We start from the raw sequence: 12,729 nt of genomic DNA on the forward strand, positions 1-12,729 counted from the left end.
GATATGGTGCGTTCCGGTTCACAGATCCACTGTAAAAGTTCTGAAGCTGTTATGTTCTGGTGTGAAGCTGAAACCCAATCCACTGCAGAACATCTGTAAAGATGCTGTTCTGTTCAGGTTCTTCCAGAAATTGTGCAGGTACCTGGAGCCCAGCTCAGGTCCAGAACCTCTGCAGGCCAGAGCCCTGATCTGGACCGGTACCAGCAGAGCGTTTTTGTCCCACCTGGCTCTCCGTAGTTGTCCGTGTACTCCATGTCGTCTTCCTCCACGCTGTCGTCCACCTGTTGCCACGGTTCCAGTTCCTCCTCCTCACACTCCATAAACAGCTCAGTGTCCATGTTGCTATGGAGACAGAACAACCCGGGTCCGTCCGGTCCGACCCAGTTATGGTAACTTTATTACAGAGTAACCTGAACGAGTTCAAAGGTCATGTGGCGTCAGCAGGGGCGCTTTATAAGGGGGGAAAATGGTGACGATTCTAGGGGCCCTGACCAGCAGGGGGCCCGCCACAATTTATTTATGGTTCATAGAAATTTAAAAAAAATATTGGGGCCCTGTCAATTACAAAATTAATCATACTGTATTTTAGAAGATTGTTTTTATCAGTAAAAATGTAATGTTCCCCCCCCAGACCAAAAACACCCATCCATATTTGCCCTGAACCCCCCTATCTGGGTTAAATGGTTCGTTCCTGCTTTTAGCGCTTTTAGCGCTTCACCGTGACGCTGTTAGCAGCAGACAGTGGAAGATATGAACGACTGTAGCTGTTACTATGCTGCTAAGAAAAGTTATAAAATCAGGTTTTCAGAAATAAAATAGAGGGAGAGAGAGAAAAGGACAAGAGTGTCTATTTATAACCCAGTTTTTCTCCAAGAGGTGAATAGACTGTGAGATTATCAACCATTTAGCATAGTTAGCTTAGCTACAGACTGTTTGCCTCCTTTTCACTAGCATTTAATAAATGAAGGAAAGAAATGACCAACATATTCATATACTGAACTTGTCCCTTTTACCACTTAACAACAGATGAGTCAGTCAGCAGCAGCTCTAACCCACGTCCCTCCTGACCTGTTCTCTCCTGGGTGAAATTAAAGCTGCAGTATGAAACTTTTATAAATAAAAAAAATCACACATTTGTTAAAACTGTCATTATGTTGTGACAGTACGGTATGAGAGGCAATCTGTGAAAAATCTATTTCCTCTGCCTTCTCCCAGGGTTCTCTAGAAACAACCAGTCAGAGGCAGGAGAGGTTTAGTGCTGTCAATCACAATCTCATGTGGTGCTGCTCATCCTTCCTCCCCCTCACTCTGTGCTATGCTGTAGCTAGCATAGCCTGTTGTGAATGCTCAGTTCAGTTAGCATAGCTACCAGTGATGGCAGATAAACGGTTTCCTGTAATGATAAGTTGTTTCTCCACCATTAGCACATTTAGCAGTGAGTGAATGAGGATGATTGACAGCACTAAGACCCTCCTCCTGGTTCTGATTGGYTGTTTTGGTCAGAACGGTGCATCACTTTAACCAGTAATTCAGGGACCAGATGGAGGAGATTGATTGTTTTCAGATTATCTGTCTCATAACAAACTGCTACATGGTGACAGCTTTAACAAATATGGAGAAAACATATTTATTAAAGTTAAACTGCAGCTTGAATAAAATGCAGCTAGAGCATTTTTAGAAGTCTGGATTGATTCATGTGTATTTTGCCTGTTGCTCATGGAGACATTCAGGATCTAAAGCTAATAGAAAACATTAAACCTCCTACTTGCAGGCTGAATTTTACTCTTGCATGTTAAATTCATGAGCAGTAAATTTTGTATAGGACCAAAGAAAGCAAAGCAGATGCAACCTTTGAAGTTGTGACGCTTTTGATGGGTCAGATAGACTCAAAATATTCTAACAGCAGCTGCGTGGGGGGGGGGGCTAAATGATTTGTCAGGGGGCCCAAGATTCCTGGCAGCGCCCCTGGGAGTCAGTATAACAAAGATTAATGTCAATAAAACACAACATCCAGGTGTTTCCAGGTGTCTGGAAACACCTGGAAACCTTTAACCAGCAGGAGGCGCCACCATCACGCTGAGATTGATGCTTAAAGTCACATGACTCGCCACTGCGACGCACAGCCTCCATTTTCATAATATGACGTCACTGCAGCGGGAAACGTTTCATATTTTCCATGAATTTGACCCGAGAGCCAAATATCCTGGACACCTGCTGAGCTGTAACAGCTGCAGGCCTGATAATGATCACATCTAAGATAGAATCACCAACACTTCATGTTTCTCTCCTTCATGATATGAAACGTTTTATCATGACTGATAATGTCTTTGTTTTACGCCGATTAGCAAACCGGCTATGACGGCGCACTGCTGCCCCCAACTGGCCTGGAGGATGACAAGAAATGGACAGAATAAGAAAAATGTTTATTTTGTCTCCTTTGTGACTCATCATCTTCCACAAACTCGTGATTTATGAACTGACCGACTCCAGMTCGTTTTTCTTCTATTTTCCACATTTATCTGAATGATACGGAAATGTCTCCCTAAATCAACTACGTTAGTTTTCATTCAAGGTTTTCTTAAATATTAATAATCATGTTACATTTAACTGTGAAGAAACTATTTTAGTTATAAGCCATAACTCAGCCTGAAGTTGAACTTGTCGCTGCAGTACCAGCAGCAGCCGCAGGGGGCGCTCGCGCCCCCAAGGTCCCATTTGTTCCTTTGATTCTCCCTGCAGTTTCTCTGTTCCGGCGGGAACAAACTTCCAGTCCGAACCTGACCGAACCGGAACACCAGTAGAGGAGACTGCGGGTCACTGTGGACTCAGAGCCGATACTGAGTCCGGTAGAACCGCAGCCGTACGGTTCTCCGGTCTGTGTCCGCCCGCCCCGCTGCTCCAGCGGCTGTCCACACACACACACCGAGTACACCCTCCCACCGCCCGGTTGGCTCTGCCCGCGGGCTCCGGGTAAAACCGAACCGCTCCTACCTGCAGCTGGAGCGTCGCTTCGGCTGTCGGACCGAACCGATTCGGACGGTTCTACTCTTTCTTCTTCACGCGCGCTGCAGTTCGACACGCAGTGGGCGGGCCTTCGTCCTCATAGTTTGTATCAGAGCAGGGGATTGGCTCTCTGGGGTCTGACGTCACGGCCCATCAGACAGCTCTGCCTTTGATTGGTTGATGAGAATTTTTCTGGAGGAACCAACGTGAGCTGCGGGTTTTCAGAAGATCAAGGATTACCCGGCCAGGTTCGACCGGAGAAGGTTCTGTAGCCCGGAGCGGGCAGCTCATAACCTTTTACACACAAACAAACATCCACTGTGGCCAATATGGCGGCCTGGCAGCGCCAAAACTCCAGGAACATCCAGAGCCGTCCGCCATATTGGTTTTGGTGTTTTGAAGGGGCGTGGTTACGAACTGCGACGTCACGAGTTAACCTGAAAAGGACTTCCTCTTGTTAAAAACACCAATAGAAACCAGATGCTGTGTAGTGTTTTATTCATTTATCTGTAATAACATTTAAATCAAATCAGACGAGACAACCTGAAGAAACCGATTTCAAACCGATTTCATTTGTTGGGGACACAAAGTCTCTACGTTGTGTGAAAAGTAACGACACTGAAGCCTCTCATGTCCATCGATGAACTTTGACTCGCTCTGATTAATTCATTTCTATCAGACACATTTTCCAGGCTTTAACTAGGCCGTTTTTAGACAGTCAGTGGTGGATCTGCTCATAAAAAGTGACCTGAAAGTCACAAGGTGAAGGTCGTCCAGCCCGCAGCATGTCACTGCCACCACCATGTATGACCGTTTGGTTTCACTGCAGATGAAACGGGACTGGACTCACCGGACCACAGAACCTTCTGTTGGAAGGTTCTCCCTGGTTCTCTGACCAGAACCAGAACCGGGTCCAGACCTGCGCTGTCAGATGGGTTCTGGTTCTGGTGAAATGGTTCTGGTTAGACGGCTCTGGGTTTATTTGTCTGATGTTATTATCTAAAACATGGAAACCTGAAAGTGGGTAAATAATCACACAGGAYGAAAAAGATAAATTATTAATTTACAAAATGCAAAAAAATTACTGACCACTTGATTATTTTTGATTTATTGTTGTGAAATAAAAGTAATATTTTGAGTGATTCTGAGTCTCTCCCTCCGTTGAGTTTTACATGTCAGGAGAAATCAGCCGAGTTTTTTATGGAAATATAATATGTGTTAGAATCAAACCAGCTAAAGGCAAAAACCTTAACAGGTTTTACCAGGAGCTAACAGAGAGCTGCTGCTGGAGGCAGCTAATGTTAGCTACATGATGACTAGCTAATGGTAGCTACATGATGACTAGCTAATGTTAGCTACATGANTAGCTACATGATGACTAGCTAATGTTAGCTACATGATGACTAGCTAATGGTAGCTACATGATGACTAGCTAATGGAGGCTACATGATGACTAGCTAATGGTAGCTACATGAAGACTAGCTAATGTTAGCTACATGAGGTCTGGCTAATGTTAGCTACATGAGGACTGGCTAATGTTACCTACATGAGGACTGGCTAATGTTAGCTACATGAGGACTGGCTAATTTTAGCTACATGAGCACTGGCTAATGTTAGCTACATGAGGACTGGCTAATGTTAGCTACATGAGGACGAGCTAATGGTAGCTACATGAGGACCAGCTAATGTTAGCTACATGAGGACCGGCTAATGTTAGCTACACGAGGTCTGGCTAATGTTAGCTACATGATGATTTGTGTTCATTGTGAGCTCCAGGTTCCTGAGTCGCCCTCTAGAGAACGGGAGAGGGAACATCTGCTGTCCAGCATGTCTGTCCCAGGAGACAGCTCCATAATGTACAGCAGACCCGGTTCTAGTTTGTTGCGGTACAGATCTGGTTCTGGCCCAGTTCTATTTGTGTGGTTTTCTGCCATTCTAATCCTTCCGGTTCTTCAGCTGGTAACTGATCCCAGAGCAGCTCTGATCCATAATCTGCTCCAATCTGTTAATCCGTTGTCCTCTGGGTCGGTTCTGCTCAGCTCCACTCAGTCTGCGCCGACCTGCAGGGATGGAAGCCGCAGCTCCAGAGGAGTTCCTGGTTCTGCCGTGGCCCGGCGGCGGGTCGGACCCAGGGCCCGGAGGCATCCTGCTGACGTGTGGAGCCGCAGTGGGAGTCACTCTGATCTGTAAGAACATTTTACCCGACCGGAACCGAGACTAGAAAGAACCGGATCTCCAGTTTATAAACGATACATTAATTATTAATAAGAATTATTTTTTATCTCGTTTAGATAAAAAGCTTCGTAGGTTTTCCTCCCTGAAGTTTTGATGAATCATGTTTTCACATCTTACAGTAGAATCTGAAAAGTGTGGCATGGATTTGTATATAGACCATCCCATAATATCAGGCTGGTTCTCCAGTCAGCATGATGCTGCCACTACCTGCAGGCATGTTGAGNATGTACAGCAGACCCGGTTCTAGTTTGTTGCGGTACAGATCTGGTTCTGGCCCAGTTCTATTTGTGTGGTTTTCTGCCATTCTAATCCTTCCGGTTCTTCAGCTGGTAACTGATCCCAGAGCAGCTCTGATCCATAATCTGCTCCAATCTGTTAATCCGTTGTCCTCTGGGTCGGTTCTGCTCAGCTCCACTCAGTCTGCGCCGACCTGCAGGGATGGAAGCCGCAGCTCCAGAGGAGTTCCTGGTTCTGCCGTGGCCCGGCGGCGGGTCGGACCCAGGGCCCGGAGGCATCCTGCTGACGTGTGGAGCCGCAGTGGGAGTCACTCTGATCTGTAAGAACATTTTACCCGACCGGAACCGAGACTAGAAAGAACCGGATCTCCAGTTTATAAACGATACATTAATTATTAATAAGAATTATTTTTTATCTCGTTTAGATAAAAAGCTTCGTAGGTTTTCCTCCCTGAAGTTTTGATGAATCATGTTTTCACATCTTACAGTAGAATCTGAAAAGTGTGGCATGGATTTGTATATAGACCATCCCATAATATCAGGCTGGTTCTCCAGTCAGCATGATGCTGCCACTACCTGCAGGCATGTTGAGATGATTTCTCCCTTAAAGCGTTTTTCCACCAGCCTTTCTAACCGGTGGGTCTCATATCGGTCCGGTCTGGTCCGGTCTCATATCGGTCCGGTCTCATATCGGTCCGGTCTTGTATCGGTCCGGTCTCATATCGGTCCGGTCTGGTCCGATCCGGTCTCGTATTGGTCCGGTCTCATATTGGTCCGGTCTCATATCGGTCCGGTCTCGTATCGGTCCTGTCTCATATCGGTCCGGTCCGGTCTCATATTGGTCCGGTCTCATATCGGTCCGGTCCGGTCTCATATCGGTCCGGTCCGGTCTCATATCGGTCCGGTCTCATATCGGTCCGGTCCGGGTTGTTGTCGGCGGGTCGTCTGCAGCAGCTGCTGAGTTTGATTCTCTGCTGCAGCACCTCAGCGAAGGAGAACCTCCAGGTTCTGGTTCTGATGATGTTTCATTTAGTTTAAATTCTTTGCTGGCCCAAACAGGATGATAAAGACTCTGATCAGTTAATTATTTTGCTATCAATGTTAATATAAAGATTTCCCAGCAAAGCAGGAGGGTCAGAGGTCATCTGGAGACACAGAGCTAACGCTATTAGCCCAGGAGGTGCTGTAGTTCTGCCTGAGCTCCAGCAGGGGGAGCAGCGCTGCTGTGAAGCTGCTTGGAGCCAAACTTTACCTGTTTACCACAGGAACATCAACCTCTGCCCCCTGGTGGCCTGAAGAGGAATCATTTCTACGAGATGTGAAGCGCAGTTCCCAGATCCAGCTGTTCCAGCTGTTCTTCACGGCCTCACCTGTCTGTCCGTCTSCAGGTGTGGTGGTGCTCAGGAAGTGGATCGCAGGTGGAGTGTGCCGTTGTTCGGTCCGGTTGGATGGGAAAACGGTTCTGGTGACCGGAGCGAACACGGGCATCGGGAAGGAGACCTGCAGAGACCTGGCAGGGAGAGGTGAGACGGCTGCTGCTCACYTGGTGGAAAGGTGTGCTCCGGTTCAACCTGGCTGCTACCAAGGGAGGTTCTGACGGGTCCAGAACCCAAACTTACTCTCATTATGACCCCGGCCAGACATGGTTCTGCCCGTCTCGCTCTGCAGTACTTTGTCCAACGCTGTCTCAGTGCTGCCCTCTCAGTGCTGAACTGTGGTACTGCAGGCGAGTCTTCCTGTTGGGGACGGTTCCAGTTCTCATCTGATAACTGGGAAAACGTTCAATACCCCAAAAACTCAGGATGTTTGAGGAAACTGTCTGTGTTCATAATGGAGGTTTATGGTTCCACGCATCACAACAACCGATCTGTCCACAAACTCACTTCCACACGATTCCTAATCGACTCGTGTTGCATTAAAACTCAGCTTGAAAGCAGGTCAACACATGGATGGACCTCCTGGCTGATTCCTACCAGGAAGTGCTGGTGGTTTTGGAGCATTCTGATTGGCTGACAGGATTTAGCACTGCCTCCTAAGTGGCAGATTGGTTCATGCTGATCAAAGCTTTCCTGAAACTAACCCTTTGTGTGTGGTGGATTTATCTGTCTTTAGAGAGACGTGGCTACGTGTGGACACAGCGCCACCCTGTGGAGTCAGGAGGAACCCCAACAAAGAACCATGTCGCTACATTTGTCCCTAGTTGGTTTTTTGGTAAAAAGGGTCTGAAAAGTTAGTAAGTTTTCAACAGGACTATCTTGACCACAGCCCTGCTCATCCCCACCTGTAGCCACGCCCCTCTGTCTCTTGGCTCCGCCCACTTTGGTGGCAGTTTTACTGTCAGAGGCGGAGTTTCCCTTTCAAAAGGGTTTAAAGTTCTGACCGGTTGCTGTTGGACTCTGGTCCCCAGTCCATCAGCAGCAGGGATGAGGCAGAGACCCTGAAGCTGGGAGGAGCTTCCTCCATCATCCAGGAGGATATCAGAGCTAATCCGCTCCGCTGGGCTCATCTCCTGGGCATAATAGCTGTCAGGTAAACCCATCATCAGCTCCTGAGCAGCAGGTGTGGCCTCTCCAGGAGCCCGGGTGGTGATGGCCTGCAGGGACCTGAGCCGGGCCGAGCGGGCAGCGGACGAGATCCGGCAGTCTACCGGAAACGGGAACGTGGTGATCAGACACCTGGACCTGGCCTCCGTCTACTCCGTCTCACAGTTCGCCAAGGACTTCCTGGACAGTGAGGACAGACTGGACATCCTGGTCAACAATGCAGGCGAGCTCACCTGTCCCGTCTGGGTCCTTGTCTGTCTCTGTGCTCACCTGTCTACATCCTGCAGGTGTGATGATGTGCCCTAAATGGATCACAGAAGATGGCTTTGAGACTCAGATAGCTGTCAATCACCTGGGTCACTTCCTGTTGACCAATCTGCTGCTGCCTTTGCTGAAGAGCTCCACCCCCAGCCGTGTGATCAACGTGTCATCTATTGCCCACCGGGGAGGTGTGACCTCTGACCTCAGCATCTGAACGTGTGTGATCCCTGCAGATGGCTGAAGGCTGTTCTGTTCCCAGGTCAGATCAACTTTGACGACTTGTTCTTCGGCCGGCGGCCGTACAGCGCGCTGGAGAGCTACCGGCAGAGCAAGCTGGCCAACGTCCTCTTCACCCGAGAGCTGGCTCGACGTCTCAGAGGTTCACACAAACACTACAGCAACCTTCGAGCCAGAGGTGAGAGCAGCTCACCTCTGGCTCGAAGGYAAGAGAAGAAGTCCAGTCCTTTAACTAGACCCTGAGAAGACCAACCATCTGCATGACAATCGCCACCCTCCACCCCAACTGATTCCCTCCCCCCATCCACCCCGTTGCCTTCATGAACACTGAAGATGACGTCATCAGCACTGTGCTGTGATTGGTTCCTAACTGTATCCTCACTTGTTCCACAGGTTCTGGCGTGTCAGCCTTCTGTCTTCATCCCGGGGTGATCCGGACTGAGCTGGGGCGCCATGTAGAGGGCTGGTTCCCCCTGCTGGGGGCGCTGCTGAGGCTTCCTGCCCTGCTGCTAATGAAGACTCCCTGGGAGGGCAGCCAGACCAGCGTGTTCTGTGCCGTGACGCCGGGCCTGGAGGAACTTTCAGGCCGATACTTCAGGTAGGAGGCGGGGCTTAGATTCAGCACCAAGGCGTTCGGTTTTACCTGGTCAGATGGACTTTCGACKGTTTTGTGGAAGTTTTACCCTGGTGGACCGAGTGACATCCAGAACCTTCTGTGTCCACAGTGACTGTGCAGAGAAGGAGGCGGCGCCGGAGGGACAGGACGATGAGGCAGCCTGGAGGCTGTGGGAGGAGAGCGCCCGATTGGTCAGACTGACGGACACCTGCTGACCTGCTGGCTGACACAGGAAGAGACGACAGCAGTGCCCCTCTGCACAGAGCGAGGAASAACATTCCCTTCAGGTCCAAACAGGACCGGTGCTTAAGTGGTCCGGTCCAACCCAGGAAACAAACGTTCCYCTAGTCTGGTACCAAGTTGAACCCGAGGTCGTTGAACCGGCCCCGACCGGTTGACAGAAAGAAACCAGCTTGACTCTGAAGCTTCCTTGTCCAGCTTGTTGTATCATCCAAATTGCTTCCTCCAGGACTGACGGCCCGTTCACCCCAGAACCGCCTGGTACCTTCAAACGGAACGGATCCCTTCTGGTGTCTGAACCTTTGAACTCTGGTCCAGCTGAAAACTCTATRGTACACCTGGACAGCTGGACAGGAAGTGCTGTCTGCTTCATCAACGTAGGTGGTAAAACGTGTAACCATAGCAACATGTGGCATCCTGTGTGCAGACCACTGGTTGGCCGGTTCCACGGTGCCGGACATCTTCATGGTCCCTCCAGAACCTCCCCTTTCATGTTTCTTTGATTTTCTGTCTGTTTCTCCCTCGATGTGTCTGAAACAGGAAGTCTTTACTGAGCATGCTCCAACTGTTGGTTGGTAATAAAGATGTTTATTACCAGATGTTTCACAGCTGGTCAGTCCAACTCCTTCATCCATCCATTTTCTTTCACCCTTGTCCCTTAGTGGGGTCGGGAGGGTTGCTGGTGCCTCTCCAGCTAACGTTCCGGGTGAGAGGCGGGGTCACCCTGGACAGGTCACCAACTCCTTCATGTTTGATTCAAATCTGTCAGGTTCTAAGACATCACACCTGGTTCTACCGTCTTCGGGTTCAGACCACAGAACTTCAGAACCTCTGGTTGGTTTAAGTGGGAAATAATCTTCCAGGAAAGAATCCGGACTCCAGGGGGCGCTGTTACACACCCGAACCGGACTCTAGGTGGTGATGCATTCTCCCACTGAGCCTGGTTCTGGTTCTGCTGGAGGTTTCTCCTTRTTCAAGTGGAGTTTTCCTCTCCACTGTCGCCTGATGCATGTTCAGGGGGAGGTTAGCCAGTGATGCAGAGGGTTTCAGTTTTAGAGTGYGAGCCGTCTGGTCGGACCGTCGCAGGTGGAGGTGAGGTCTGTCCCTAAAGGGTTAATCAAATCAGAAGCAGCTGGTTCACCTCTAACTTCAGTTTCTGTTCTCTGATTGGTCGGATCAACATTTCCCTCCAGACTGAATCAACAACTGGACATCATGACAATGTGGGTTCTGGATCCCATCAGAACATCTGTGAGCTCATTAACACTCCAGAACCAGTGAGAGAACCTGGTACCGGCTGGAACTGCAGAGGTTCTGGTCCGGAAAACGGGTCAGGTTGGTTCTGATGGAGCAGAAATCAAATATCCTCCAGAACCAACAGGAAGTGGAGGAGATTCAGGCTGRACCTCTGGTTCYRATCAGGGCCGAACCTCTGGTTCTGGACCTCTGGTTCTGATGAGCAGGACGGTGGTCTATCCTGACGGGTCAGACTGGACCTACAGGATAGCTGCAGAGCCGGGCCGACCCTGAAACCGACTCGCRTCAGTTGGGAGCCGTCCAACATCTGTCAGCTTCCAGAGCAGAACCGGGATCTGAGCAGGTTTCCCCCAGTGTATCATGAGCCTGGCGGCCCGCCATGCTTTACTAGCCCCACCGCCAGGCTAACCGTTACTGTTTACGTTTCTAGAGCCGAGCTGCAAGCGTCTCTGTTGCTCTTAGCATTTCACTAGCAGAGCAGATTTATTCCTAAAGGATATGTTGATAATAGACAGGTTTATAATAGACAGGTTTATAATAGATATGTTTATAATAGATATGTTTATAGTAGATAGGTTTATAGTTTATGCATTTAAACCCCACCAATCACACAGCTGGCGCCTCCTTTCACTCAAACTGGACGCAGGCTGACCTGTATGGATATTTACATCAACCTAGTGTGAGGAATTATGATCCTTTGGAGAACTCTAGGTAAGAGTGCAAAACCCGCCGCGTTAGCTCTGGTTGCGTAGCTCTATGTGAACCGCAGGAATAACTTGTAGTGAATTCAGAGGTCGCGTTGTGGTGAGAATGATTTATCTTTGTGAACGAACAATTACATGCAGCGTTTACATCTCAACATGCCGCCCAGCGTGTGGCTCTGTGTCBGTCTTCCCTGTAAAGTTTATGTCTGTGGTCGGAGCGTAAGTGGAGAACGAGCAGCGCTAACCTCATCATGCAGGTTCAGCMCGGTGAGGAGCTTCAGCCTCTCCGGTCTGTAACGCATCGCGCTGATTTTATATTATTTTTAGTATTTTTCCGGTTACACGATGCATCAAACCATATCAAATGCGTCGTCTACTTAGAGTTGATGCGCATGGAGATCTGAGAAACTCGTCCATAAACTCGACCAATCAGAATAGTTTCTKTGACGATTATTAAAACCTCAACAGACACGAAATGTTAGAGCTGCTAAAGCCACATTAGCAGCTCTGAATTAAATCTCCCGTTTGTTGCGTAACAAAACAATCTAACTATGAATATTATTTGAAGTTTTACAAAGTAAACTAGCCAGCTCCTTAAAATGTTGGATCTAAATGTTAAACAATTTAAAATCATTTATGTATGCCTAAACAACTGAATAAACTTTAACAGCATTGATTCAATAAACAAATGTTACATTTATGGATCCGTTTTAAAATATTAGTGTTTATGGGGCCCTGAAGCCCTGATGGAGCTGCTGACTTAATGTGGATTAAACAGAAGAGCAAATCTGTTGTTTTTAGGCTAATTGTGGGTTTAAATTTCACTGGAGATGTTTTCCTGTAGGTAATACTTTTACATTTCCTGTCAACTGAACATCTTTTAATACAAAAACCCGGTGGACCGCCTCGACGCCCCGACCACCGGGCTCAGCAGGTTTTCTGGAGGAATCCCTGCTGAGGAAACATCTGCTGCTGGACAGAACCAGGGGTCCAGTTGAGTTCCATCTGAATCGGACCAGAACCGCCATCTGGTCATGGTCCAGATCTCAGAACCTCCAGCTGATGCCTTCATCCTGGACCTGATGCCAGAGCGGCTCCAAACTGAGGCGGGACCGGCCTCAGGTTCCGGGTAATCCGGTTCCGCTGTGCGCCAGCGGGGGGCGCTGTGATGCTGCCGAGGAGCCGCTGAGCCAGCGGGGAGTCCACAGGAGGAGGAGGAGGAGGAGGAGTAATCGGACACCGACCCCCGGAGCTGCTGCTGGCTGCTCAGAGTGAAGCGGAGCCCGGCGGCGGCGGGTCGGTCAGTCTGTCAACCCCGCGGACAGCGAGCGGAGGAGCGGCGGAGCAGAGTGGGAGTCTCCGGTCTCCCTGCGGAACTTTCCCCGGCTTCAGCGCTC

The 12,729-nt window shown here is 49.1% G+C and overlaps 2 protein-coding genes across 4 annotated transcripts in view; one reads left to right on the forward strand and one right to left on the reverse strand.

Annotated features, from left to right (window-relative positions):
- Nucleotides 1-4,588, reverse strand: part of pogzb (pogo transposable element derived with ZNF domain b) — an 18,138-nt gene extending 13,550 nt beyond the window's left edge. The window contains exons 1-3 of the mRNA XM_017309312.1: nucleotides 4,546-4,588; nucleotides 2,992-4,358; nucleotides 224-342 (exon numbers count right to left, since the gene is read on the reverse strand). Coding sequence (XP_017164801.1) covers nucleotides 224-338 — 115 coding nt within the window. The 5' untranslated portion in view covers nucleotides 339-342; nucleotides 2,992-4,358; nucleotides 4,546-4,588. The remainder of the gene's footprint in view (nucleotides 1-223; nucleotides 343-2,991; nucleotides 4,359-4,545) is intronic.
- Nucleotides 4,589-5,046: 458 nt separating this feature from the next.
- LOC103477479 (retinol dehydrogenase 13) lies at nucleotides 5,047-9,974 on the forward strand. 3 transcript variants are annotated; one of them, XM_008430614.2, is made up of 7 exons: nucleotides 5,047-5,189; nucleotides 6,863-6,997; nucleotides 8,049-8,240; nucleotides 8,305-8,466; nucleotides 8,538-8,693; nucleotides 8,909-9,113; nucleotides 9,241-9,970. In XM_008430614.2, exons 1-7 carry the CDS (start codon nucleotides 5,072-5,074, stop codon nucleotides 9,344-9,346), a joined length of 1,074 nt encoding a protein of 357 aa, XP_008428836.1. In that variant the 5' UTR covers nucleotides 5,047-5,071; the 3' UTR covers nucleotides 9,347-9,970. The 3 variants fall into 3 exon arrangements, with proteins under 3 accessions (XP_008428836.1, XP_008428835.1, XP_008428837.1); XM_008430613.2 differs by lacking the exon at nucleotides 5,047-5,189 and adding an exon at nucleotides 5,469-5,794 and having other exon boundaries at nucleotides 9,241-9,974; XM_008430615.2 differs by lacking the exon at nucleotides 5,047-5,189 and adding an exon at nucleotides 5,470-5,794 and having other exon boundaries at nucleotides 8,538-8,657; nucleotides 9,241-9,974.
- The last annotated feature ends 2,755 nt before the right edge of the window (nucleotides 9,975-12,729 follow it).

This window comes from Poecilia reticulata, linkage group LG16 (genome assembly GCF_000633615.1).
Source record: "Poecilia reticulata strain Guanapo linkage group LG16, Guppy_female_1.0+MT, whole genome shotgun sequence".
Lineage (NCBI taxonomy): Eukaryota > Metazoa > Chordata > Actinopteri > Cyprinodontiformes > Poeciliidae > Poecilia > Poecilia reticulata.